At 37.4% G+C, this 23,436-nt stretch overlaps 1 protein-coding gene across 4 annotated transcripts in view; it reads right to left on the reverse strand.

Annotated features, from left to right (window-relative positions):
- The window catches only part of arhgap46b (Rho GTPase activating protein 46b), a 103,180-nt gene that overhangs the window by 5,579 nt on the left and 74,165 nt on the right, over positions 1–23,436 (reverse strand). For all 4 annotated transcript variants that reach the window (XM_067371768.1, XM_067371769.1, XM_067371771.1 and 1 more), the window contains 6 exons: positions 20,318–20,948; positions 19,785–19,883; positions 9,335–9,408; positions 4,279–4,478; positions 3,446–3,537; positions 73–242 (listed from right to left, as the gene is read on the reverse strand). In XM_067371768.1, the coding sequence (XP_067227869.1) occupies positions 73–242; positions 3,446–3,537; positions 4,279–4,478; positions 9,335–9,408; positions 19,785–19,883; positions 20,318–20,948 (1,266 nt within the window). The remainder of the gene's footprint in view (positions 1–72; positions 243–3,445; positions 3,538–4,278; positions 4,479–9,334; positions 9,409–19,784; positions 19,884–20,317; positions 20,949–23,436) is intronic.

Here is a 23,436-nt window from a genome sequence, read left to right on the forward strand (position 1 = left end):
GAGAGAAAGACAGGGTGTTGAAATATTTGTTGTATGACACTGCAGGGTTGTGTTGATGTTGCGGGGCGTTACCTGTAAGAAGTTGATGAAGTAGCAGAGCACGAGTCTGTTGAGCTCTGGGAGGGACTGAACCACACTGATGGCTGCATCAGGATCTTCATAGTGACTGATGCACTGCTTATAGAAGCTCTGAGGAATCACCGGCTCCTCCAGCTCCCTGTACCACAACTTCAACAGAGACGCTGACAAGAGGAAGAGACAGAGGTTACATCGATGTGCTGCATGATCATCTTTCATTGCCATTCAGCCATACTCACACAAAGATATGCATCTTCTAGTGTATAGACCATCCAATAAACAGAATATGTCTTTGGATGCAAATGAAAAGGTTATTGGACTCTATGTTGTAAAACCCAATGAAATGGTTTGACGGACAATTTTATTTCATAACTATTACAGAAACAATTTGCAACTTGCCATTTGTAATTAATGACAGGTGGTATTAGTGTGAGGGACTTTTTTCATTCTAGAGAGCATTGATTAGAGGCAGCGTTAAAATAAGCATTGAAAGCTGAAATGCTACAACATAGGGCTTGATGTTAAAGGTGCCCAAGAATGCTTTTTCACAAGATGTAATATAAGTCTAAGGAGTCTCCTGAATGTGTCTGTGAAGTTTCAGCTCAAAACACCCCATAGATTGTTTTTAATTAATTTTTTAAACTGCCTATTTTGGGGCATCATTAACTATACACTAATTTTGGCAGCGCCGCCCCTTTAAATGGCGTGCTCCCTGCCACACGAGCTCTCAACTATAATACAGTGCATTTACAAAGTTTACACAGCTAATATAACCCACAAATGGATCTTTACAAGATGTTCGTCATGCATGCTGTATGCATGCTTCGAATTATGTGAGTAAAGTATTTATTTTGATGTTTACGTTTGATTCTGTGTGAGTTTGAGGCTATGCTCTGTGGCTAACTGCTAATGCTACACTGTTGGAGAGATTTATAAAGAATGAAGTTGTGTTTATGAATTATACAGACTGCAAGTGTTTAAAAATGAAAATAGCGACGGCTCTCATCTCCGTGAATACAGTAAGAAACGATGGTAACTTTAACCACATTTAACAGTACATTAGCAACATGCTAACAAAACATTTAGAAAGACAATTTACAAATATCACTAAAAATATCATGTAATCATGAATCATGTCAGTTATTATTGCTCCATCTGCTATTTTTCACTGTTGTTCTTGCTTGCTTACCTAGTCTGATGATTCAGCTGTGCACAGATCCAGACGTTAATACTGCCTGCCTGCCCTGTAATGTCTTGAACATGGGCTGGTATATGCAAATATTGGGGTCATACATATTAATGATCCCGACTGTAATGTAACAGTCGGTGTTATGTTGAGATCCGCGTGTTTTCCGGAAGTCTTTTAAACAAATGAGATTTATATAAGAAGGAGGAAGCAATGGAGTTTGAAACTCAATGTATGTCTTTTCCATGTACTGAACTCTTGTTATTTAACTATGCCAATATAAATTAAATTTTTGATTCTAGAGCACCTTTAACTTTTTTTGCTCATCAGCCACAGTGGCTAGTGGTTTCTAGCCACTCAGCATTTTCACTGGCCACAATTTTGACATCGATGCCATGGGGAAAAAATGCCATATAGATATTTTTAATAGTAACTCATAATTTTGCAGCAGGTATATTAGGCTGCTGTCACTTTAAGGCGTGACACATGGAGCTGTTATACATGCATTTTCTTTCTCAACTGTTTACTCACCAAGACTGGCATTTTGACATTATTTTGTGTGTATTTGACTGTTTAAGTGCAATAACCAGCGAAAAAGAACTCAATTTAGTACTGAGAGGCGGCTTTATGTGTGCACACTTTGGGTGCAAGCATAAAATCTGCAGGAATGATTAAATTATGCACAATATGCATAATCCCAGAGTAAGGGGAGGCAGGTTTGTGTTAACTCACTTTTGGAGAAATGAGAGAGTGAATAGCGCAGCTGGTATCGTGTGTCTATTCTGAGAAAAATGAATATTGGAAGTGTTTCAGATATTTCAGTATCGATATCTATCGAAAAATCGATATTTTTGACAACACTACATTGAACTTAGTTTTTTATTTCAGATGCCTTTTAAAAAGATTACAACTGAAAAATGTGTATATTATATATACACCCGCCAAAGTGGCTAGAATGAGTGACTGTGTTACACGCCATTGCTGAAATGAATGTCAAGCCCTGCAACAGAAGCTAACTCCTAACCCGACCCCAAACCCTAATAGGCAGCTTTCACAACCAAGACCTTTCGTCATGCCCATTATTCCAACCTGCAAATAATCACACTTGTTTGATTGGACAAAAATTTGTCAAATATTTTTGGTTTATTTTCCAGACAAAAAAATTAAAGTCCCCCTGTGGTGAAAATCAAGTTTTTAATGTTGTTTATATGTCTATGTGGTGTTTTTAATATGCTTTAAGACAATCCATGTGCAAATTCATAAGTCAGCACCATTGCTGAGTATTTTCTCTTTAAAACTACAGTGAAAAAAATAGTCTCAAAACCACTGTTTGAAATCGCTGGTGTCTGTGACGTCACAAACTACCTTGTAACCAATCACGGCAACGTGCCGGTGGGCTTTTACCATACTGATGTTTAGAGGGCAGACATGGTTTGTGTAAGATTAGCAACACACTATTAGCTGTTTGATAACACAGCAAGCAAAGCAAGGCTAATCATATTAATTACCATTATTGTAAAGAGCGATACTATTGTGCAGCGTTTATCTCAGTAAGCTGACCGAGTGGATCTCTGAGCTGGAGTTAGCGAGTGGAGGCGGGGCTAATTTGCGTATTCATTGATCCGTGTATATGAAATGAGGCAAGGGTGTAGAGTTACATTCAAGCTATTTTAAGGCATGACGATTTTTATTTTATTTTTCATTTCACAGGAAAAAAACGTCATTTTGGTGATCAAAGATGAGTTTTAAGGGATAAAACGATTGACTACAAGGGGACTTTAAACATTTTTAATGCATAATACTGTCTACTAACTGTAATTTATTTTAACAACTTTTAGAAGTACACTAGCATTTACAGTAGATCAAGGACTAAACAGCCAATAGTGTTTTGTGCACTAACAATTTGTGGAAAGACCCAAGTGTTTTGTAGACTAAATTTCCCAGGTACAGCAGTCTGACAGTAACTGAAAACCTAAAATAACCAAAATAACCAAACCAACACACACACAGGTGTCTAAAACCACCTAGTAACTACTGGAATCACAAAATGAATTGTGGTTAATTAATTTCATATGTCATTATAAAGGTCTGACAGACACTCACTTTCTCCATGTAAATGCTGAGTCACATGTATTTATCGACATACATGTGAATGTTTCATATCGTGTTTGATGTTCTCACCTGGGACATTGGGATCAGAGAGGCTTTCAGGAATTCTCCACTGCTCCACCTGCAGCTTGAGAGCGTTCACCTCATCAATATCCCCTGGAACTCTACGAGATGAAGACAACAGCTTTTGATACACTTATTCATCAATTTGTAAGCGTTATTACCTCATTGAACTGCCATAAGTGTTTGAACATGTCAATAGCACTAAGGTCCTGTCCTAAATGCTGCCCTCAGCCCTTGCGCTCTACATTTTGGCAACATTGTAGCAATAAGTGGCCTTCTAAATCATGATAAATGGGACATCCTAAAATCCTCAGGACCTTATGGACATACACAAACAAAAGCCACATCAAGGGAACCATTTGGGACCAGGTTGTATGCTGTAACGTGTGCTGTAACACTTAACCACAAGGTGGAGCCAATTTGCCACTCGTGGTGGCATGACAAAGCTGTCATACACAGGATTTAATGAAATATCCTCAGATGTGTTTGTGTGAGAGTGTGTGTACTTGCACACACTTTTCCTCTTAAGTAGCCTCACACATGAGGACTTGATAGGGAACACAAGACAACTGAAGTGTGTACAGTAAGTGTCTCATATTCATAAGAAGAACACCTATTGAACAGAGAATGGCTACAGGGGGAAGAGAAAAGCATCAGGAATACTACAGACTTCTATCATAGATGAAGAGGGATGTTGTAAAAACAGATGAAGGAATGAGAACGTAAAATCTTTATATTTAAGCATGGCCGTGTAGTTTAGTAATTAGACCAACAAGAATCGAGTTTGCTATATATGACCATAATAAGCCCTCTTTCCTGATTCTCTGCACATGTTGTCTCACCTGAAGATGCCCTCCGTCTGGGCTCCACCCAGGGCCAGTACATACTGAGAGAGCTGCACCTGCACCCAGGGCAGTTTCCTGTTGGGGAAGAGCTCACTCTGCCTCTCCATGATCTCCTCCAGAGCGCTGCCGAAAAGAGATGGTGTCACGATGGCGTTCCGGCCGTGATCGATCTCCTCCAGAGTGGGCTTCCTCAGACCCTACAGACAGAACAAGGCACAGAGAAAATGGCTCTGAAAAAACAACTGAAAATGTAGTGCTCTCAAATTATACAGACTAGGGATGATCTAAGATTTATAAATACACTACAATTGTCACTTGAGTTCGGGGTCAGATGTTTTTAATATTTTTGATCACCCAGGCTGTATTTATTTGATTTTTCTATTTTAATATATGTAATTTATTCCTGTGATCAAAGCTGAATTTTCAGCATCATTCCTCCAGTCTTCAGTGTCACATGATCCTTCAGAAATCTGATGATTTGATGCTCATGAAACATTTCTGATTATTATCAATGTTGAAAACAGTTGTGCTGCTTTATACTTTTGTGGAAACTGTGATGCACGTTTTTCATGATTCTTTTATTTGAAATAGGATTAAAAAAAAAAAAAATCATAAAAGTATTTTATTTAAAACATCCTTGCTGAATAAAACCATTATTTTTTTCTTAAAAAAAACCTTACTGACCCCTTACTGAAACTTATGAACTGTGAATAGATAGAGATAAAAACATGGTTATTAAATCTTATTATCAGCCAATATTGTATATTTATGGAAGAGGATTAGGGGCCAAGCAATAACAAAAAAAAAAAAAAACATCTCGAGATTAAAGTTGATAAATTTCGAGAAAAAAGTTGAAATAAAATGTTGAGGAAAAAAGTTGTTAAATTATGAGAACAAATTCGTAATTTAACGACTTTTTTTTTCAACATTTTATATCGACTTTTTTTCTCAAAATTTAACAAAATTTTTCTCATAATTTAACAAATTTGTTCTCGTAATTTAACAAATTTTTTCTCGTAATTTAATGACTTCATCTCAATATTTTATCTTGACTTTTTTCTCGAAATGTAACGACATTTTTCTCATAATTTAACGAATTTGTTCTCGTAATTTAACAATTTTTTTTGGTAATTAAACAAGTTTATTCTCAACATTTTATTTCGACTTTTTTCACGAAATTTAACACGTTTTTTCTCGAAATTTAACTACTTTAATCTCGAGATGGTTTTATTTTTTATTATTGCTTGGCCCTTATCCTCTTCCGTATATATTTAATTGTGCAGCTAATTTTTCTTATTTTACATTTAAATCTAAATCCATCATTTAATTCTCACTTAAAGCTAAATGATTTAATAACAGTGTTAAAAGTAATCTTTAGTAAATCTCAAAATGAATATTCATTTTTAATGCATTAGAATGTTGCGCTGTCTAAATTGATTTGTAGTTTTATTATTGATTTTAGTTTTTAATGTATTTTTTTATTTGAAAATTAATACAATTATTTATTTATTATGTTTTTTTAATTTATTTAAACAAAATAGTATATCATTTAAATATTGGTCATTTATTGGTTATTGGACATAACATTTATTGGGCAAAACTTTAATATCAGTGCATCCCTAATATAAACTACTTACAGTGTTGGTCAGAATTATTGGCACCCTTGGTAAATATGATCAAAGATAACTGTAAAAATAAATCTGCATTGTTTATCCTTTTGATCTTTAATTCTTAAAATTAGCAAAAATCTAACATTTCATTGAAGGAAATTAATTGAAAGTGGGGGGAAAGTCACATTAGGAAATAAATGTTTATCTACAATTATTGGCACCCTTTTATTCAATAATTTTTGCAACCTCCTTTTGCCAAGATAACAGCTCTCACTGTTCTTCTATAATGCCTGATGAGTTTGGAGAACACCTGAGAAGAGATCAGAGACAATTCCTCCATACAGAATCTCTCCAGATCCTCCAGATTCCAGCTCCATGTTGGTGCTTCTTCTCTTCAGTTCACTTCACTCATTTTCTTTAGGGTTCAGGTCAGGGGACTGGGAAGACCATGGCAGAAGCTTCATTTTGTGCTCAGTGACCCATTTTTGTGCTGGTTTTGATGTTTGTTTTGGATCATTGTCCTGATGGAAGATCCAACCACGGCCCATTATTGGATTTCTAGCAGAAGTGGTCAGGTTTTGATTTTTTATCTGTTGGTATTTGATAGAATCCATGATACCATGAATCTGAACAAGATGTCCAGGACCTCCAGCAGAAAAACAGGCACACAGCATTAAAGATCCAGCAGTATATTTAACCGTGGGCATGGGGCACTTTTTATCCATGTGTGCACCAAACCCATCTGGTGGGTTTGCTGCCAAAAAGCTCTTTTTTTAGTTTCATCTGACCACAGAAGCTTGTCCCGTTTGAAGTTCCAGTCGTGTCTGACAACTGAATATGCTGGAGATTGTTTCTGGATTGTAGCAGAGGATTTTTCTTGAAACCCTCCCGAACATCTTGTGGAGATGTAGGTGCTGTTTGTTCATTTTTTTAGGCTTTCTGAGACTCAAAACTCAATTAATCTCTGCAATTCTCCAGCTGTGATCCTTGGAGAGTCTTTGGCCACTCAAACTTTTCTCCTCACCGCACATTAGGACGATTTAGACACTCGTCCTCTTCCAGGCAGATTTGTAACATCTTTAGTTAACTGGAACTTCTCAATTATTGCCCTGATGGTGGAAATGGGGATTTTCAATGTTTAGCTACTTTTTTACAGTCATTTTCTATATTGTGAAGCTCAACAATCTTTTGCTGCACATCAGAACTATATTCTTTGGTTTTACTCATTTTGATGAATGTTTAAGGGAATTTGCCCTCTGTGTTTCCTCATGTTTATACTCCCACGGAACAGGAAGTCTCAGCTGGACAATTTCATGTTCATGATCACCCTGGTGTGCTAAAAAAAATGTAAATATGAATGGGAATATACTTCAGAGATATTTTACTCATAAATATTCTAGGGGTGCCAATAATTGTGGCCAACGAGTTTTGGAGAAAAACATTTATTTCATAATCTGATTTCCCCCCCACTTTCAATTCTTTTCCTTCAATGGAATGTTAGATTTTTGCTAATTTTATGAATTAAAGATCAAAAGGATAAACAATGCAGATTTATTTTTACAGTCATTTTTGATCATATTTACCAAGAGTGCCAATAATTCTGACCAACACTGTATATAGCACTATTATTTTTGGAACTGGACAGTCTGTGGTCACTATATGCTTTCACTGCTTGAAAAAGTAAGAAAATGTGGGGAAACAGCATGAGGATGAATGATGACAGTATCTTCCGTACTGGCTGAACTATTCCAGTACGAAACAGAATTAAGTTCTGAATGTCAACCAGCCATTGACGCATAAAGCATCTGTTGATCAGTTTCCCTCTTAACTATGTGGAACAGACGGACACCATCTCAACTGTAACACAATATGGAACAACAGCGTTGAGCGGGATAATACGTAGCTGTGCGGTGTGTGGGTAAAAATAGCCCACCCAGTAAAAACGTTGGAGACAGAGGTGGGATGGCTGATTACAGGGTGGGACTGGTGAAAGGACAAATAGGGAGGGGAAACAGCTTCTGCTTGTGCCAGTGCCGTTACCAGTGAAGCGTGTGCATGGACTTCACTCATGTACGAGGCTTATAGAAGGGCCTGGGGGGTTGTTGTAACCTTTTCTTCTTAGTTTGGGTTAGTGGATTAGTAATTCTCATGGTGCGCTCCTAAAGGCCGGGTGCTGTGATTGCTCACAGATGTGACCAATTTTAGATGGCTGTGCCATATACTGCTTCTTTTGACCAATTGGAGACTCCTGGGTTCGATCTAACAGCAGTGCTGGCACTACAAATAAACAAAACTCCCAGGAAACAGTGTTTTCAATTATCATTCGACTTAACATGATGGAAACATCCAACGTCTATGTGTCTGGTTAAACCATATTAGAAGTCAGTAAGCATGTTTGAAGTCAATGCTGCAATCAAGAGCTGATTATTGAAATTAAACAATGTTGGATGCAGTTTAGGGCTGATGGGTAATGTGTGTTATTTAGAGTATGATAAACTGGTAATTTTTTCATGTTATGGCTAATGGCCAATAGTAAAATGTGATACTATTTTGTGTAAATAAATAAAAAACTAAAACACTAAAAACTAAAATCTACGGAAGATGATTAGGGCCAAGCAAATAAATAAAAAAATAAAAGCATCTCGAGATTAAAGTTGTTAAATTTCTAGGAAAAAGTCTAAATAAAATGTTGAGAAAAAAGTCGTTAAATTATGAGAACAAATTCATAATTTAACGAATTTGTTCTCGTAATTCAACAACTTTTTTCTCGTAATTTAACAAGTTTATTCTCAACATTTTATCTTGACTTTTTTCTCGAAAAATTTTACGTAATTTTTCTCGTAATTTAACGAATTTGTTCTCGTTATTTAACGAATTTGTTCTCAACATTTTATCTAGACTTTTTTCTCGAAATTTAACGATTTTTTTTAATCGTAATTTAACGAGTTTATTCTCAACATTTTATCTCGACTTTTTTCTCGAAAAATTCAACGTCATTTTTCTCGTAATTTAACGAATTTGTTCTCAACATTTTATCTCGACTTTTTTTTTCGAAATTTAACGATTTTTTTCTCGTAATTTAACGAGTTTATTCTCAACATTTTATTCTCGAAATTTAACAACTTTAATCTCGGGATGGTTTTATTTTTTTATAATTGCTTGGCCCTAATCCTCTTCCGTAAAAATCAACCATTTTAAATGCCACAAATGACTGTAAGCATCATAACATTATAATGTATAGTATGAAAAATTTATTTTTGGAGATTTGCAAAAGATTATTATTAAAGACTTTAAGTAAGTGTTAGATGACAGTAAAAGTTATTTAAATCTAAAAATAGGGAAATGAGCAGTACAATTAAATAAATCCAATATCTACTGATAATAATACTAATTAATACATTAATAAAATTAATCTTTTAAAAAGTAAAAAAAAAAACTCTTACCTTCTTGCCCCCAGTAATGGCCACTTTTTGCAGTTTACGGTAGCAGTACTTGCTGTAAGTGCTGATGGGAAGGCCTGTCAAAGACAATTAATATGCAATATTATTGACCAATGACAGAACTCTGAAAGGAAACAACATAATTGACTACTGAGTGACCAAATACAAGTTTGTTTGTTTTTTGGTTCAAATTTACTAGGATTTAAAGGCCTTAAGGGGAGGTGCAGTTTGGCTTGTGAATGAATCGTGTGACTTGTATCAAAGTCCTAAGCATAAAATTATTCCCTAAAGGATTTATAAATGAAGTCTTTAGAAACTATGCCAACCCACTCATTTTCTCCAGGTTTGGAGTTCATGGCCGAGAAAGGCTTATACTGTATATGGCTTTGGAGGAATTTAAATAGTTTTAAGTTTTAAGACATTTTCTTAAATATGATTTCAATGTTACATTTACAAAAATGAAATAACACAAACATTTGGCAACATGGTCAGAAAAAAAAAGCATTTCGATGCTCGACTGATCCAGTTAAACAATACAAGACCGAGCAAACAAGGTCACACAAGAGATATTGATACCATCGACCTCAACATTCATTTGAAAAGACTCGGGAATTATGTTGGCATTACTGGAATGGCATTAACATGGTTCAAATCATTATGAATTTGCAGCAGTAAATGAAGAGGTATCATATCAATCAAGTTCAATATGGAGTACCGCAAGGCTCAGTACTAGGACCTTTACTTTTCACCCTATACATGCTACCATTGAGAGATCTCATTAGAAAACATGCCATTAATTTTCACTGTTAAAACTCAGAGAGCTGCATTACAGCAGAATTAACTCTGTTTGTAATGCTGATTTGAAACAATCTGTATTGTATAAAGTGCTATATAAATATAGTTGACTTGACCTGACAAAGGGAAAGTGGTAAACTGATGAGGCATAAGTGCTGTACAAGTAGCTGCTAGTCGATCCAGAACTTGACAGAGCTTCTAGCCGTAAAGACCAAATTCGGTGACTCATATGCGAATAAGTGTTTTCCAACAGCTGAAAGCTGAAACACTTATTCTTCATGCTAAGCATGAGTGCTCAACGTCCTGCTGGGTGAAAGTTAGATGTGAACGTTTCAAGTGAGATGTGAACGTTTCCTCACAGCTACAAGGTACATGAGGCGTGAAGTTTTAGCTGTTACAGGAAACCAGCGTTTAATGTACTAATGGAATCTGTCATCCAAGCTACGCAAGATGAAATATCGCTCAAACTGATAATAAAGTGAAAGCGATACAGCTGCTAGTGACTCTGGCTGATATGCACTGACCTTTATGAATTACACAACAGTGTGAGGTGCTGTCTGTTCATTAAACAGAAGAACACTCTCACAGCGTTTCCCTCCCTTGTTTCTCCTTGGAATGTGACTCATTCTTTGGCTCAACGGCCTTACGTGGTTATGCGGGTCTGGAACAGATTTACAGCGAACAGGTGACTGAGGTTTGACTGGGCTGAACTGAAGCCTGAGAGACAGTGAGAGCAGACACAGAGAGGCTTCAGGGCTCTTCACAGCCATTACTCACACAAACACACAGAAGGGACGAGGAATAAACTGTTTTATATGGGAAAAAAATGTTGAAGGTGAAAATCTAGCATTCCTTCTTCAATTTAGCAGCTATAATAACATGAAACAACGACTGAACTCTATGCAAAGTTCAAAAACTCGCACTTTGACATGCCCTAATAGGACAGGTGAAGGATTGTCCATAAGGTCTTTACTGATAATATAATGGATTATGCTGTCAAATGAAAAAGGGAAAGCTATAATATTTGCATACTGAAGTGCTTGAGAAACAGTCTGTACTAGCTCATCATTAAATGTGGAGAAAATGACAAGGATATTTACTTTTATACTAAAAACTTGTCCACTTCTTTCTGTTAAACGTCTGAAGAAAACCCTCACAAAAAAAGATAAACACACACAATGACTGTAAGATTGGTGTAAAAGTCAACGTTTCCCGATAACAGACTTGACAGGAACAGGTGGGTCTGTATGAGTGTCTACTGCCATCAGGCACAATCTGTGAATCACAGAGATTTACAGCTCCTGAACCGATGACTCTTGTGTGTGTGAAGCTGTAAACTCATGTTAAACAAGCAGGTCAGATATTTCACAAGAATCTGTCTCACCTCTCTGTGACAGCCTCTGTTTCCTGCTCTTCTCTTTCCTCCCCAGTTTTAATTCTTTAATTTCCTGATGTTTGACCCTCACCTCAGTCCTCATACCTAAATTACTGTGTAAGGTAATATATATACAGTAGTGGCCAAAAGTGATGTCTGGCATAGGAAAATTAACATTTACCCTTTAAAAGTATTAATTTTTTTAAGGAAATGTTGCCAGCGATTACCAGCATTTTTGATAAAGACAAAAACTAGCTTAATGCATTGTTTTGTTTGATCGAAAATTGAATGTGGGTAAGTTTAATAAAAAAAAAAGAAAAAAAAAAAGAAGAAGCAACATTTTGAATAAAAACCTGCAGAAATCATGTTTTTGTCAAAGACTGCGTCTGGATTACATTCAGATGGAGTAAATCGAGTCCATCAACACACCCAAAGCCTCGCAGTTCTTTACCTCTTCCTGGGTCAACATTTCATTCAGTAATGTTAAGAAGTTTTGATTTATATGTTTATAAGTTATTTTACATGTGCGTAAGCAATGCTTCTATCGCTTGTTTCTGCTTCTTCGCTTGTGTTTTGATCCAGAGATTCTGTATTCTTTCAGGAGATACCTAACCAGAAGCAACGCGACGCCACAACACGTGATAAAATGTATCTTTTCCATGTTTTTGTCCTAACCAGCCGCGACGGCTGTGATGGCAATGATATTATCAGGTACTGTTTATGTGCTTTATTTAATGTTAAAAGCGTCTAACGTGAGTTTGACTATTGTTCTGTGTTCCCAGCTTTTTAGCTGTAATGAAAACAACGCTGGCTAATTCACCTCAGATCTTGAAAATAAATAAATAGGCACAAGAACGTTCAAACTGTCTACTCAATGCGAACAAACAAGTGTATTCTATGACAAAGATTGGTTCAGTCACTCCATATGTACTTTAAATAATGTTTAAATTTAATATTTATGAATTTTACTATGTACTTGCCCATTTCATTCATGAGCCCACCCACACTCTCTTCTGATTGGCTGTTGTTTTTGATTGATTTTATCGCTTCTCATTTTCGTGTCGCATCTAGTGTGGACTGTCAAATTGCTCATCGCTGGAATCTTACCGCATCGCGCCTGGTTAGGACACTATAACAGCGCCCCCTACCGTATAACAGTGAAAACATGGATTGTTGGAAAATATCGTCAATGGAGGGGAAAGAGTTTGTTTTGTTTTTTGAATTTGTCAAAGATTTTGTAAGCATATTGCATAGTTGTTCAGCTGTTTTGTTTGTGATAACACAATGAAACATGCCAAATTGTGCAGATATAATTTTTTTGCCAAAGAAATTATGAACAAGAGAGAGCCAAAAAAAAAAAAAAAAAAATGAAACATAACTGATGATGTTGTAGTCAGTGTAAGCTTTTTCCTTTGAGGTTTTATTTTAATATGCAAAAATGCATAGAAAAACAAAAAGTGTTTTTCTATGCATTTTTGCATATTAAAATAAAACATGTAGCTGTAGTTTGTCTTTTTTTGCCAAATAATTTTGTCAGATAAATACCTTAACTAAGTTTAGTGTTTTGTTCTTCCCTCATATCTAAAATATTTGAAAATGTAAAATATGTTCCTCATATTTTGATGGTTTAATCGAACAGACACAACTTTTCTTTCTTTTTTTTCGGGATCTTTTGATGAATAGAGTGTTAAAAATAATTTTTTGTAACATTATAAATGTTAATACTACCCCAAACTTTTAAAAGGTGGATATATATTCTAAAACACACAGTTCTGACTTTAAATTCTGACTGATGAGCCACATTTCATATTTTTCTCCAGTTGAGTTCTATATTAATGCGGGAAGTTCTGACGTTGCTCAGCAACCGTAACAGCAAACACTCAGCAACCATTTCACGTTGAGCCCTACAAGACTCTTAATAACAAGTTCCCACATCATATTTTTACATTCCTCCATGTTTCTTTGTAGTTGTTTAAATAACATAAAGATAACCTGCCTCATCATATCCTCCTAAATATATCTACTGTGGTATATAGAGCAGGATCTTATACCATCATACCATACTCTACTGTTCCTTTGTAAGGGTTATTCCTCTTACTTTACATCGCCCATCCTCTCAGACTCTGCGCTTCACATCCTCTCTTTCTCTCTGTCATGAGCGATGAGAGTAATTTGAACACACTTTTATCATCAGCCTCTTGGAGATAATGAATGACAGTTTGGACATTTCAACTGAACCCATGAGAAGGGAAACGTGCTGATATGAGGACTGTTTTGCATACAAACAGTGCCAATGTTGTAACGGCGCTTTTTTGAGCACATACAGGGCGTTTTTTTCCCCCCACAATGCACCTTTAACCTCACAGGAGGAGGCCACACCCCCACAAAACATCCTGAAACATCAGTGAGAGAGTAAAAGGACATTACTAAAAAAGAAAAACAGTGCGCCAAGTCAAATAATAAAGTCCTTTGAGAGTGTTTATTCTCTTTCAAAAGGGCCCCTGAACTCCAGCCCTTCCCACAATGCCATCTCCTGGGGCACACGGCCCAGCAACACTCTCAAAAATAAAGATTTTTTTCGCAGCAGTGCCACAGAAGAACCATTCAGTGAACAGTTCTTAAAAGAACCATTTTTTTCTTTGTGTGAAGAAGCTTTTTCATTATAAAGAACCTTTAGAGCAATGGAAAGGTTCTATGGATGTTATAGGTTCTTCATGGAACCAGAAATGCAAATAAAAATAATTTATTTTTAAGAGTGAATGGTAAAGCCATATTCTTTCTGCCATTCTAGAACATTCCCAGCATCCACAGTCAGAGAGCAGGAAGCTGCAGAGGTGTCACTTGGAATGTTCCAATCCAGCCAAAACAATGACTAAAGTAAACGGACAACACTTCATGAGACAAATGAACACGGTGTTTAGTGATGGCAGTATGAGACAAGTGAAGCCGTTTCCTTTGTACTTTCCATACACTAGAATCACAACAACACATTGTGACGTTTGGTTTCCACATACACACACAACTAGTGATCGACTATGTGCCCAATAACCGATATGCAGAACCGATAGTTATACTTCTGTTTTTGACACGATTACAACACCACTGAACTGAACAAACCATTTTATTTATAACAATCACTCCTTCTTTGCATAGAAAACAAATCTTATTTATACACCAATGAATAAAGGGATCTGAAAGCGCAAAAAAATGTGCACTGTTACTAAACTGTTTTTGTTGAAAATTAGTAGTCTTTCATGTTAATTTTAATCTTCATATTACAAAAATAATTTTATTTATAAAAAAGCATCAGCAGCAACACTAATGTTAACAATAAGCAAAATAAATGTAGAATGTCTAATGTTTTCAAATGGAGAAAGTAAATTAAAGACAGGAATCATATAAACTTTGCAGAAATGCAATATTTCATTTTAAGTTTTAGTAGATTTATAAGCTGTTTAATAGGCTAAAGAGTGAAGAATAATAATGTTAAATAACTGAATAATAATCTCTGGAATATTGGAATATAGCAAACTAAACATCATATTTTATTGCATTTCTCAACTGGTATGTTATATCAGAATTATTATTATGTTTTTGTCGTTTTAGATTATGAAAGCGCTGTTTATCTATGCATTTACACTGAACTATACTCAAACTGTGATTGCTCGTGGAGATAATAAATAATTAATTTCCATAGAGTTGTTTAAACTTGGATGTTTATTAGCGAATTAATGGTTATATAGTAAATTATGGTGTTTTAAACAAGTGAATCTTGTTGAAAGTTACATGTGTTGGCCGTGCAGCATTTCCTGAGCATGAACAGCAAAATGCAGACGACTTCACGAGACGAATGATGAACATAGACAAAGGAGAGAGAATTAAATTCAGCGCTTTTATTTCCAACATGTGCTCATTCATGGCTGTATTATTTAATTCATGCAAAGTTACATCTTTATTGGGACAGGACTTGACGGATTATCTTACATGACTCCGTGAGCTCGTCTCTATTTCTTAGAAACAAGCCGCATAAACTAGCTACATTTCAGACATTTATGTAAAACATCTAATCTGTGCATTAATGGCTGTTATGTTAAATAAAGTTTACTAATTACAGCAAAGCAGGTAAGTTTACCTGTGCACGCCGTTGTCTCGTCTCCCCTCAAATGTGCTGTAATGGCGCAATTCTCAAAACACCCACAAGATGGCGCCGTTTATCGGTAAATCCGATATTACAAAACCGATATCCGATTATGGTAAAATGCTTAAATATCGGGGAAAATATCGGTAAATTTGATATATCGGTCGATCTCTACACACAACGCTGGAATTAGAAAATCTTGCTTATTCTTGCAAATTAAGATATTTTTGATGAAATCTGAGAGGTTTTCTGAACCACCCATAGGCAGCAATGTCGCTGCACCTTTCAAAGCCCAGAAAGGTACTAAAGACATTGTTAAAATAGTCGTGTTCACGTGTTCAACCTTAATGTTATGAAGTGACGAGAATACTTTTTGTGCGCAAAAACAAAATAACGACTTTATTCAAAATTTCTTATCCCTGTCTCCTACGCTTTTTACATAGTAAACACAGTGCAGCGCTTCCGGGTTCTACCTCAGAATACCGGCTCATTATTGGCCGACGTGAGCAGCATGATGCATGTGTGTGATGCTGATGGAGGAGCCAACCAACAATGAGCCGGTGTTCTGACGTAGAACCCGGAAGCGCTGCACTGTGTTTACTACGTAAAAAGCGTTCTCGATGCTTCATAACATTAAGGTTAAACCACAGTAGTCACATGGACTATTTTAATGATGTCTTTACTATCTCTCTGGACCTCAAAAGTTGCAATGACGTTGCTCCCTATGTGTGGTTCAGAAACCTCTCGGATATCATCTATATTTTAATTTGTGTTTCGCAGATGGACAAAGATCTTATGGGTGTGGAACAACATGAGGGTGAGTAATTAATGACAGAAATTTCATTTTTTGGGTGAACTAACCCTTTAAGACAAGCAAAGCGAACAGCAATGCTAATGCTAGCTAAAGAACTACTGAATACACCTTTAACATTTTAAAAGATTATGAGCACTGGGAGAATAAAAGCATTTTTTTCCTGTTCATGTGCAATCAAATATTCTAGCATATCTGAACTACAGTAAAGTCATGTTGAATTTATGATGTTATAAATAGCACAATGACAAACAGGAAAGTCATATAAAATTATAGTTAAGTGTACAATGATTATCAACCTTGGTAGTTTGGATAATAACAACATACCCTGAATGATTCAAAATTGCTTTTTAAATCTGTTCACTTAAGTGGACACCGGCACCAGTGGGTTCAACATACAAGTTCCCATTTCATATATAAAATGCAGTCTGCTAAATGTCGACTGCTGAGTGTTTCTGAACTCCCGCTGAGTTTCACACTGCGATTTATCAGGCAGTGCAACGATTTCATCAAAGTCAATTTTAGAGTAGTAATAAAAATGATGAAATGGATTGGATTCAGCCAGCGGGCTGCTGAAAGAAAAGTCCAGCGCTAGAAATAAAAGATCTGGATACAAATCTATTCTGGTGACAAAGTTTGTTCAAACCCACCATAGGATGATCCACGATCTCATCACCTTCACAATCTCTTCTTCAGGTTGCTTTAGTATATAGTACTAAATAATATCTTGGTAATGAAAGTACATTTTAGCCTTGCACTTCCACCTCAGATAATGACAGTGGGCATTACTTGAAGTGAGCACGTCTCGTGTGGCACTGCCCGTGAAGACAGCACACAGTGTAATTAACCGAGGCCGGGCTGGAGCTGCATTATTAAAAGCCCACGCAGAGCTGTCTTGTCAAACTCTTTGCACTGGAGCGGGGCTCACTGTGTGCGCGAGGAGTATAGAAGAGATGTAAAAGAACAAACAGGGTTAAGTTGGATAGCAGCCACTGAGGGTGTAACCTGATAAAAATGTCCCACTCTCCGTTTTTGTCTCAATCTGCCTGTTCCTCTTTTTCTTTCCATCTCCTATCACTCTCGCTTCAAGACTGAAAGACGTTCTCAGGATCTTTGTTGCCTCTCAACCAAAAAACTCTCTCTTTCTCTGCCTGAGCAGTCTGGAAGTGGGCCAGGGAAGCGTGGGAGTTGTAGAACGTCTTGTTGCTCAAAGCTTTAATCTTTTCTCTAAAAGAGAGAGTGAGAAAGGGAGAGAGGAGGGGGATACTCCCCTTCTTTGCTGGGCCAGCTGCCACTAGTGGACCCAAAGCATCGTTAATACTCTCCCCCTCAGCCAAATGTGTTAGCAGGAAGATTTCCTTATTGTACACCAAACCCCCTTGACACTGTATGTGAGTGGGTGTGTGTTTTGGGAGCCTGTCTTTCAGTTAAAGATAAGTGATGCCTTAACTTATAGCACATGAAAAACATGAAACAGCATATTTAACTTCTGTAATCTAATGCATACTGAACTCATCCATCAGGATTTGACTGGACCATCAAAGTTAAAGGGATAGTTCATCCAAAAATGAAAATGATCCCATGATTTACTCACCCTCAAGCCATCCTAGATGTATCTTCTTTCAGATGAACACAATCTGAGATATATTTACAAATATCCTGGCTCTTCCAAGCTTTATAATGGTAGTTAGTGTTTTGAAGCCCCAAATAAATTCATCCATCCATCCATCCATCATAAACATAATCCATATGTTACCAAGGGGTTAATAAAGGCCTTCTGAAGCGAAGCAATGGGTTTTTTGTAAGAAAAATATCCATATTTAAAACTTTATTAACTATAAAAATGTGCCGTACGCATCGATTTGCTGACTTATGACCCAACTTATGATGCAATGACATACGTAGAAGCGCAGAGGACAGAGCAAAACAAAACACCGGTCACGAATAAGAAGTCTAAAACTAGAAATTTTAAAGAGAAAGGTTGGTGGATTTCGATATAAGAGTAGAGGAGCTTGAGTTTGTTGCACAGCCCTGGTTGTTTAAACTGAAAGATCTGTCTAACCTTACGATACTCCTACGATCCTACGTAATACATCACATCACAGGTCACTCTTGTGCCGCAAGTCGACTTGCGCAGTACAAGTACGTTCGCTTGCCGGAAGATAGTTATTTTAGATTATACATTTTTAAATATGGATATTTTTCTAACAAAAACCCATCGCTTCACTTCAGAAGGTCTTTATTAACCCCCTGGAGCTGTACGGATTACATTTATGATGGATGGATGCGTTTTTGGGGGGGTTTTAAACCCCCCACTGTGAGCGCTGGATACTGTGTTTTCAATTCATACTTGCAGCCGGAGGGCGCTCTGCACCTTTAGTCCACAAATGCCTCCTAAAGAAGAGTAGGACAGGTGACAATCCAGGAACTAACAGAGGCTTCCAGATATCGCTATAACATCCAAATAAACACTTTTCAACACAATAAATACACGATTGAGATGATGAATGCATGTATTGCCTCTGAATTTGCGTCTGAATAGCGCTGGCTCCGTGGGCGTGGCCGCATTAGCGGATAATGAGCTGAATCACGGACTTCTGACATGGCTCTCTTTTCATACAGATTACATAAACAGAGAATATTTGTTTTCGATTTGACTAACACGATTTAAAACCTGACATTTCAACGTTTTTTTTAGACGTAAGTCTCATTTTTGTGTCAATAGTATTCACAAAGGTTCCAGTTCATTTTCTGAGAACTATCAGATTGGACTTCGTACAGAGGGAGACGAGAGATCACGCATCATGTTAGTTTTCTTTATTTTACAAAAAGCACAACATTTTGTTTTTACGCTGAGTGTACACAAATGAAAGAAGATATTCCACAGATTAAAATGGTGTATAGCTCTTAATTGTATGTGCAACATTGACGGAGTATTTTGAGTCTCTTTCACCTGGTAAGAAAAAAACCACGGTGGTATCGCCGGCAATACCCTCAGACCTCAGAGTGTTAATATAATTCTGATTGTGTTCGTCTGAAAGAAGAAAGTCATATACATCTAGGATGGCCTGAGGGTGAGTAAATCATGGGATAATTTTCATTTTTGGGTGAACTAACCCTTTAAGACTGCCATCACAGGATGGATGGATGGATGGATAAGATTCTCAACTTCCCATTAGGTGTCATCAATTCAAGTCAAATTTTAAATTGAAAGAAAGGCCTTTTCTTATCAAATTTTGCAAATACGTCCAAAATTTCCTCTTAAGATTTCTCAAGTGTGCATGCATATTTCCCTAAATGTGTGTGCAAATTATTCACTGAACCATAAACTCACCCTCATCCTCTTCTTCTTCATTGTTCTGTCTCCTCTTTTTTCTGGACTTTGAATTCTTCTTGTTTTTTATGTCCTGCTGCTCCATGATGTGCTGAAGTACTGTCAGACAACAATGAACTGTTAATTTTGAACACTCATATGCTCCAACAGTACATCTGAACAATACTTGACTTTATTGTTCCATGACCTGTGACATTTAACCTGCAGTAACCCCTGCGTTTTATTTTTCTCTCCTCCACAGCGTTATATCCTGTTTGGGTAGGCACAATGCCATAATAATTTTAGAAGTGTATCCAATATTGGCCCGCTCTGTTTGTATGTATATGAGAGTTTCAGGTTTTGAATCCATATGGGACAGCCTTAAACATAAACACTCCCCTGTGTGTGTCCTTTCCCTGTCCTACAAACAAAAACACTGGACTGTCCAAGATATACAATGGCCCCAAAAAGTATTTGGACACACTTACAAATGTATAAAGATATAAAGTATCAAACCAAGTGTCATTTATCTCAAATAAATACTTAAAACCTACTTTTCTTATCATTACTGGGCTCAAGGTGTCGTTGGATGTAGCCTTCCAAATAGCGTCTAAATTTGGGCGATGGTGAGAAGAATGATAAGCTGATGGCCATTAGCTCCCAGCCTGCCTCCAAGCTCCTCAAACTCAAGTTATCGGTGGTCTGCCGCACCAGCTGCACGTACAGTTCATCCCTCAAGCCTTGCATCCCCCAGCACTTCGTGACCACCTGAAGAGCCACGTGGCGTTTGTCCAATCTGACCGGCCTGTCGCCCATGTATGCCTGGACCAGCTTGAACATCTCGCAGGCTTCCTTCTTGACAGCCCGGTCGCTGGTGATCAGCATGGGTTTCTTAATGGAGCCGCGGTTCCACGACAGCATATTAGCGATGGAGACGCGCCGGCGAAACAGGCCTTGCGTGTGCTGGTTAAGGTTCTTGCTGGCCCAGTCCTCCATGTTGGCGTCAGGCATTGGTTTGCAGAGGGTTGTGTACGGGTACTGGTAACCCGAACCCGTGCTGGCGTGGGGAGGAGGGGGACTGTTATTGTTGTTTTTATAGGTAAGGTGAGCGGTTCCACGACCCTCTCTGTCATGGTCATCCTGGGGCGAGACGTCCAGCTGAGTTTTGGATTCCAGTGTTCCTGTCTGGAGAGAAAAAAGAAGAGATTGAGAAACAAAAAATATCAGTACGGATGCAGCTGTTCTGGCATTTATTTGCATCATCACAACTGCCGCAGGAACTTGAATCTGAGTGCGTGCGTTGCGTAGGTTGCAGCCGATTGGCTTACTCGCTCTCCCTGCAGAAACCTGGAAACGGTTTTTGTCATGGATTACGCTTGCTCCCTAAATAGGTGACCCAATATGGAAATCACATCCCAACATCAAACATTACTGCCTCCCCTCTTCTCTCTCTTCCTTTCTCCCTCTCTGCTAACTCATTAATGCTCCAAAAAACCCTGTCCGACTTCTCCTACACTGAAGAAAATGAATTTAATGACTTGCTGAAAGCATTTAAAAATGTTCATGTGCATATTTAAATGAATAGTACTTGAAAATATGTTAAACGTGAGTAGCAACGGATCTTTTCTTCCATATTTACGTACATCTGAGTGTAACGGATTATAGAAAAAGAAAAACATGTATTGCAGGAATTGGTTTTATTCATCAGCTGTTGATTTGATTTTGAGATGCTGGTGGTGCATAAAAAAAAAATCAATGTGAGCTTGCAGTCGATTGTGTTTAAGTGGACTAAAAGCGAAATCACATGAGCAGATAAATACTACTCAATAAATCGCGATATCCAACCGATAATGGGATTCTGTCGTTCACTGAATAAATGGATCATGGCTGACTGCCAAATATCGTGAATGTGATTGCATCACATTGCACTGGATTTTCAAGGTCACTGTTAACAGACAAATAGTTTGTCATTCTGTTGTGATTTTTAGGACACGGTATAAGCCTCAACATTTTATTTGAAAAATTCGAGACCTTTGATTCTTTAGTATTTCAACACTGTCAGTCAAAACATGTGATACAACCGGACACAATTGTGCTGACATTATTATGGTTACAAAAAGAGTCAATGAGAGATGACGGGTTATGGGCATGATGTCATATGTATATGCAGTGGCATACATATCCAGCAAGTTACATTTGCGATATATTCCCGTAACATAAGGGTTTCCTTTTAATGCCTTGGCACCCCCTGGCATTACGTCAATGTGACACTGTGCCCTAAGTGATACAGATTTAACAATGTGGTCATATTAAATTGTAAGAATGGAGCGTTTCTCCATGCGTCTGGACATTAGTGGAGTTCAACCTCCATTAAGATGCAATAAGCTTGCTTTGAACCAAATCACTGAGTCAATGTTTCCAACCTCACAACTCTGCCTTTACATTTATTTTTGCCTTTTAATCAGATGTGAGAGTATGAGAGACAGACAAAATGATTGATGAAGTTAATGAGGCATGTAAAGGCAAGAAAAAAGCAGACATAAAGAGCAGGCTGAATACTATAGGTAAAATGAATACATCTTTACACATTTAAACAAAATAAAAAAGATAAAATAAATATCCATTCACAAAGAATAACATAGGCCTACCTACATAATGCTTAAGAAAAAGGTCTTTTTGATTAAATTGTACGGATGTGATTTTAATCATTTATGTTCAATTGATTGATGACAAACTTCTCTTAGTGCATTAAGATCCATAATATTAACTCCACCAACTCAAGCTCCCCAGGAGAAGCCAAACCACACGTGGAGCACTACACTAATGACAAATGGAACTGTCAGCACACACATCGAGACACATTACCCAAATGTGCCAAATCACAATGAGCTGTAAGAGCCGACTGTCTTTTACAACCACAACACCTGGCTGAGTGAATGAGGGGACTAGCCCGGTCTCTGTTTTCCTTTCTCAATTATTCTGCAAATAGCACCAGGGCTTGTATTTCTGTTATGTTTTAAAACAGACAGGTTGTTTCTGGTGGAGCACCGACAAAAGGTTAATTTATGTTCCAGTTTTTCCAGCACTTGTGTGGGAATGACTTCACGAACAGCATTAACACACACGCTAATGCTACCGAATGCAGAGCATGAATCCAAAACACTTGATATCTTTTTCAAACCCTGCTGAGATGCACTGCAGAACAATCTCTACATAGACAGCTGCCTTCTTAAAGTCACCATGAAATCAAAAAGGACAATGGTTATACTTTATTTTACAGTGCCGTAGTTACATTGTAATTACTCAAATATGTACTGAGTAAAGGCCCCGGTATACTTCAAACGAAATCGAAGAACGAACTGATGTGACGTCTGTAACACAGTTCGTAAATATGGGAAGAAGGAGGCGGGAACCGGCGAACATTCAACGTAACTTTAATGTAAAATAAACAAAGAACAAAACGAAAGTAATGCTGGCAGACCCTCGCGGACGTCTGCCGGCCACAAAAACATAATAAACCATAAAATAAAGTCCAGGCCTGGTCCTCTCTTGTCTTTCATTGTAGTCGCTCCTCCTTTTATGCCTCCGGAGCTCCTCCGTGAGAGACTCAAGGCCGGCACGCCTGTCAGGTGACGCTCATTATCACTCGCGTCACCGGCCTCACGCCGTTCCC

This window comes from Chanodichthys erythropterus, chromosome 20 (genome assembly GCF_024489055.1).
Source record: "Chanodichthys erythropterus isolate Z2021 chromosome 20, ASM2448905v1, whole genome shotgun sequence".
NCBI classification, from domain to species: Eukaryota; Metazoa; Chordata; class Actinopteri; order Cypriniformes; family Xenocyprididae; genus Chanodichthys; species Chanodichthys erythropterus.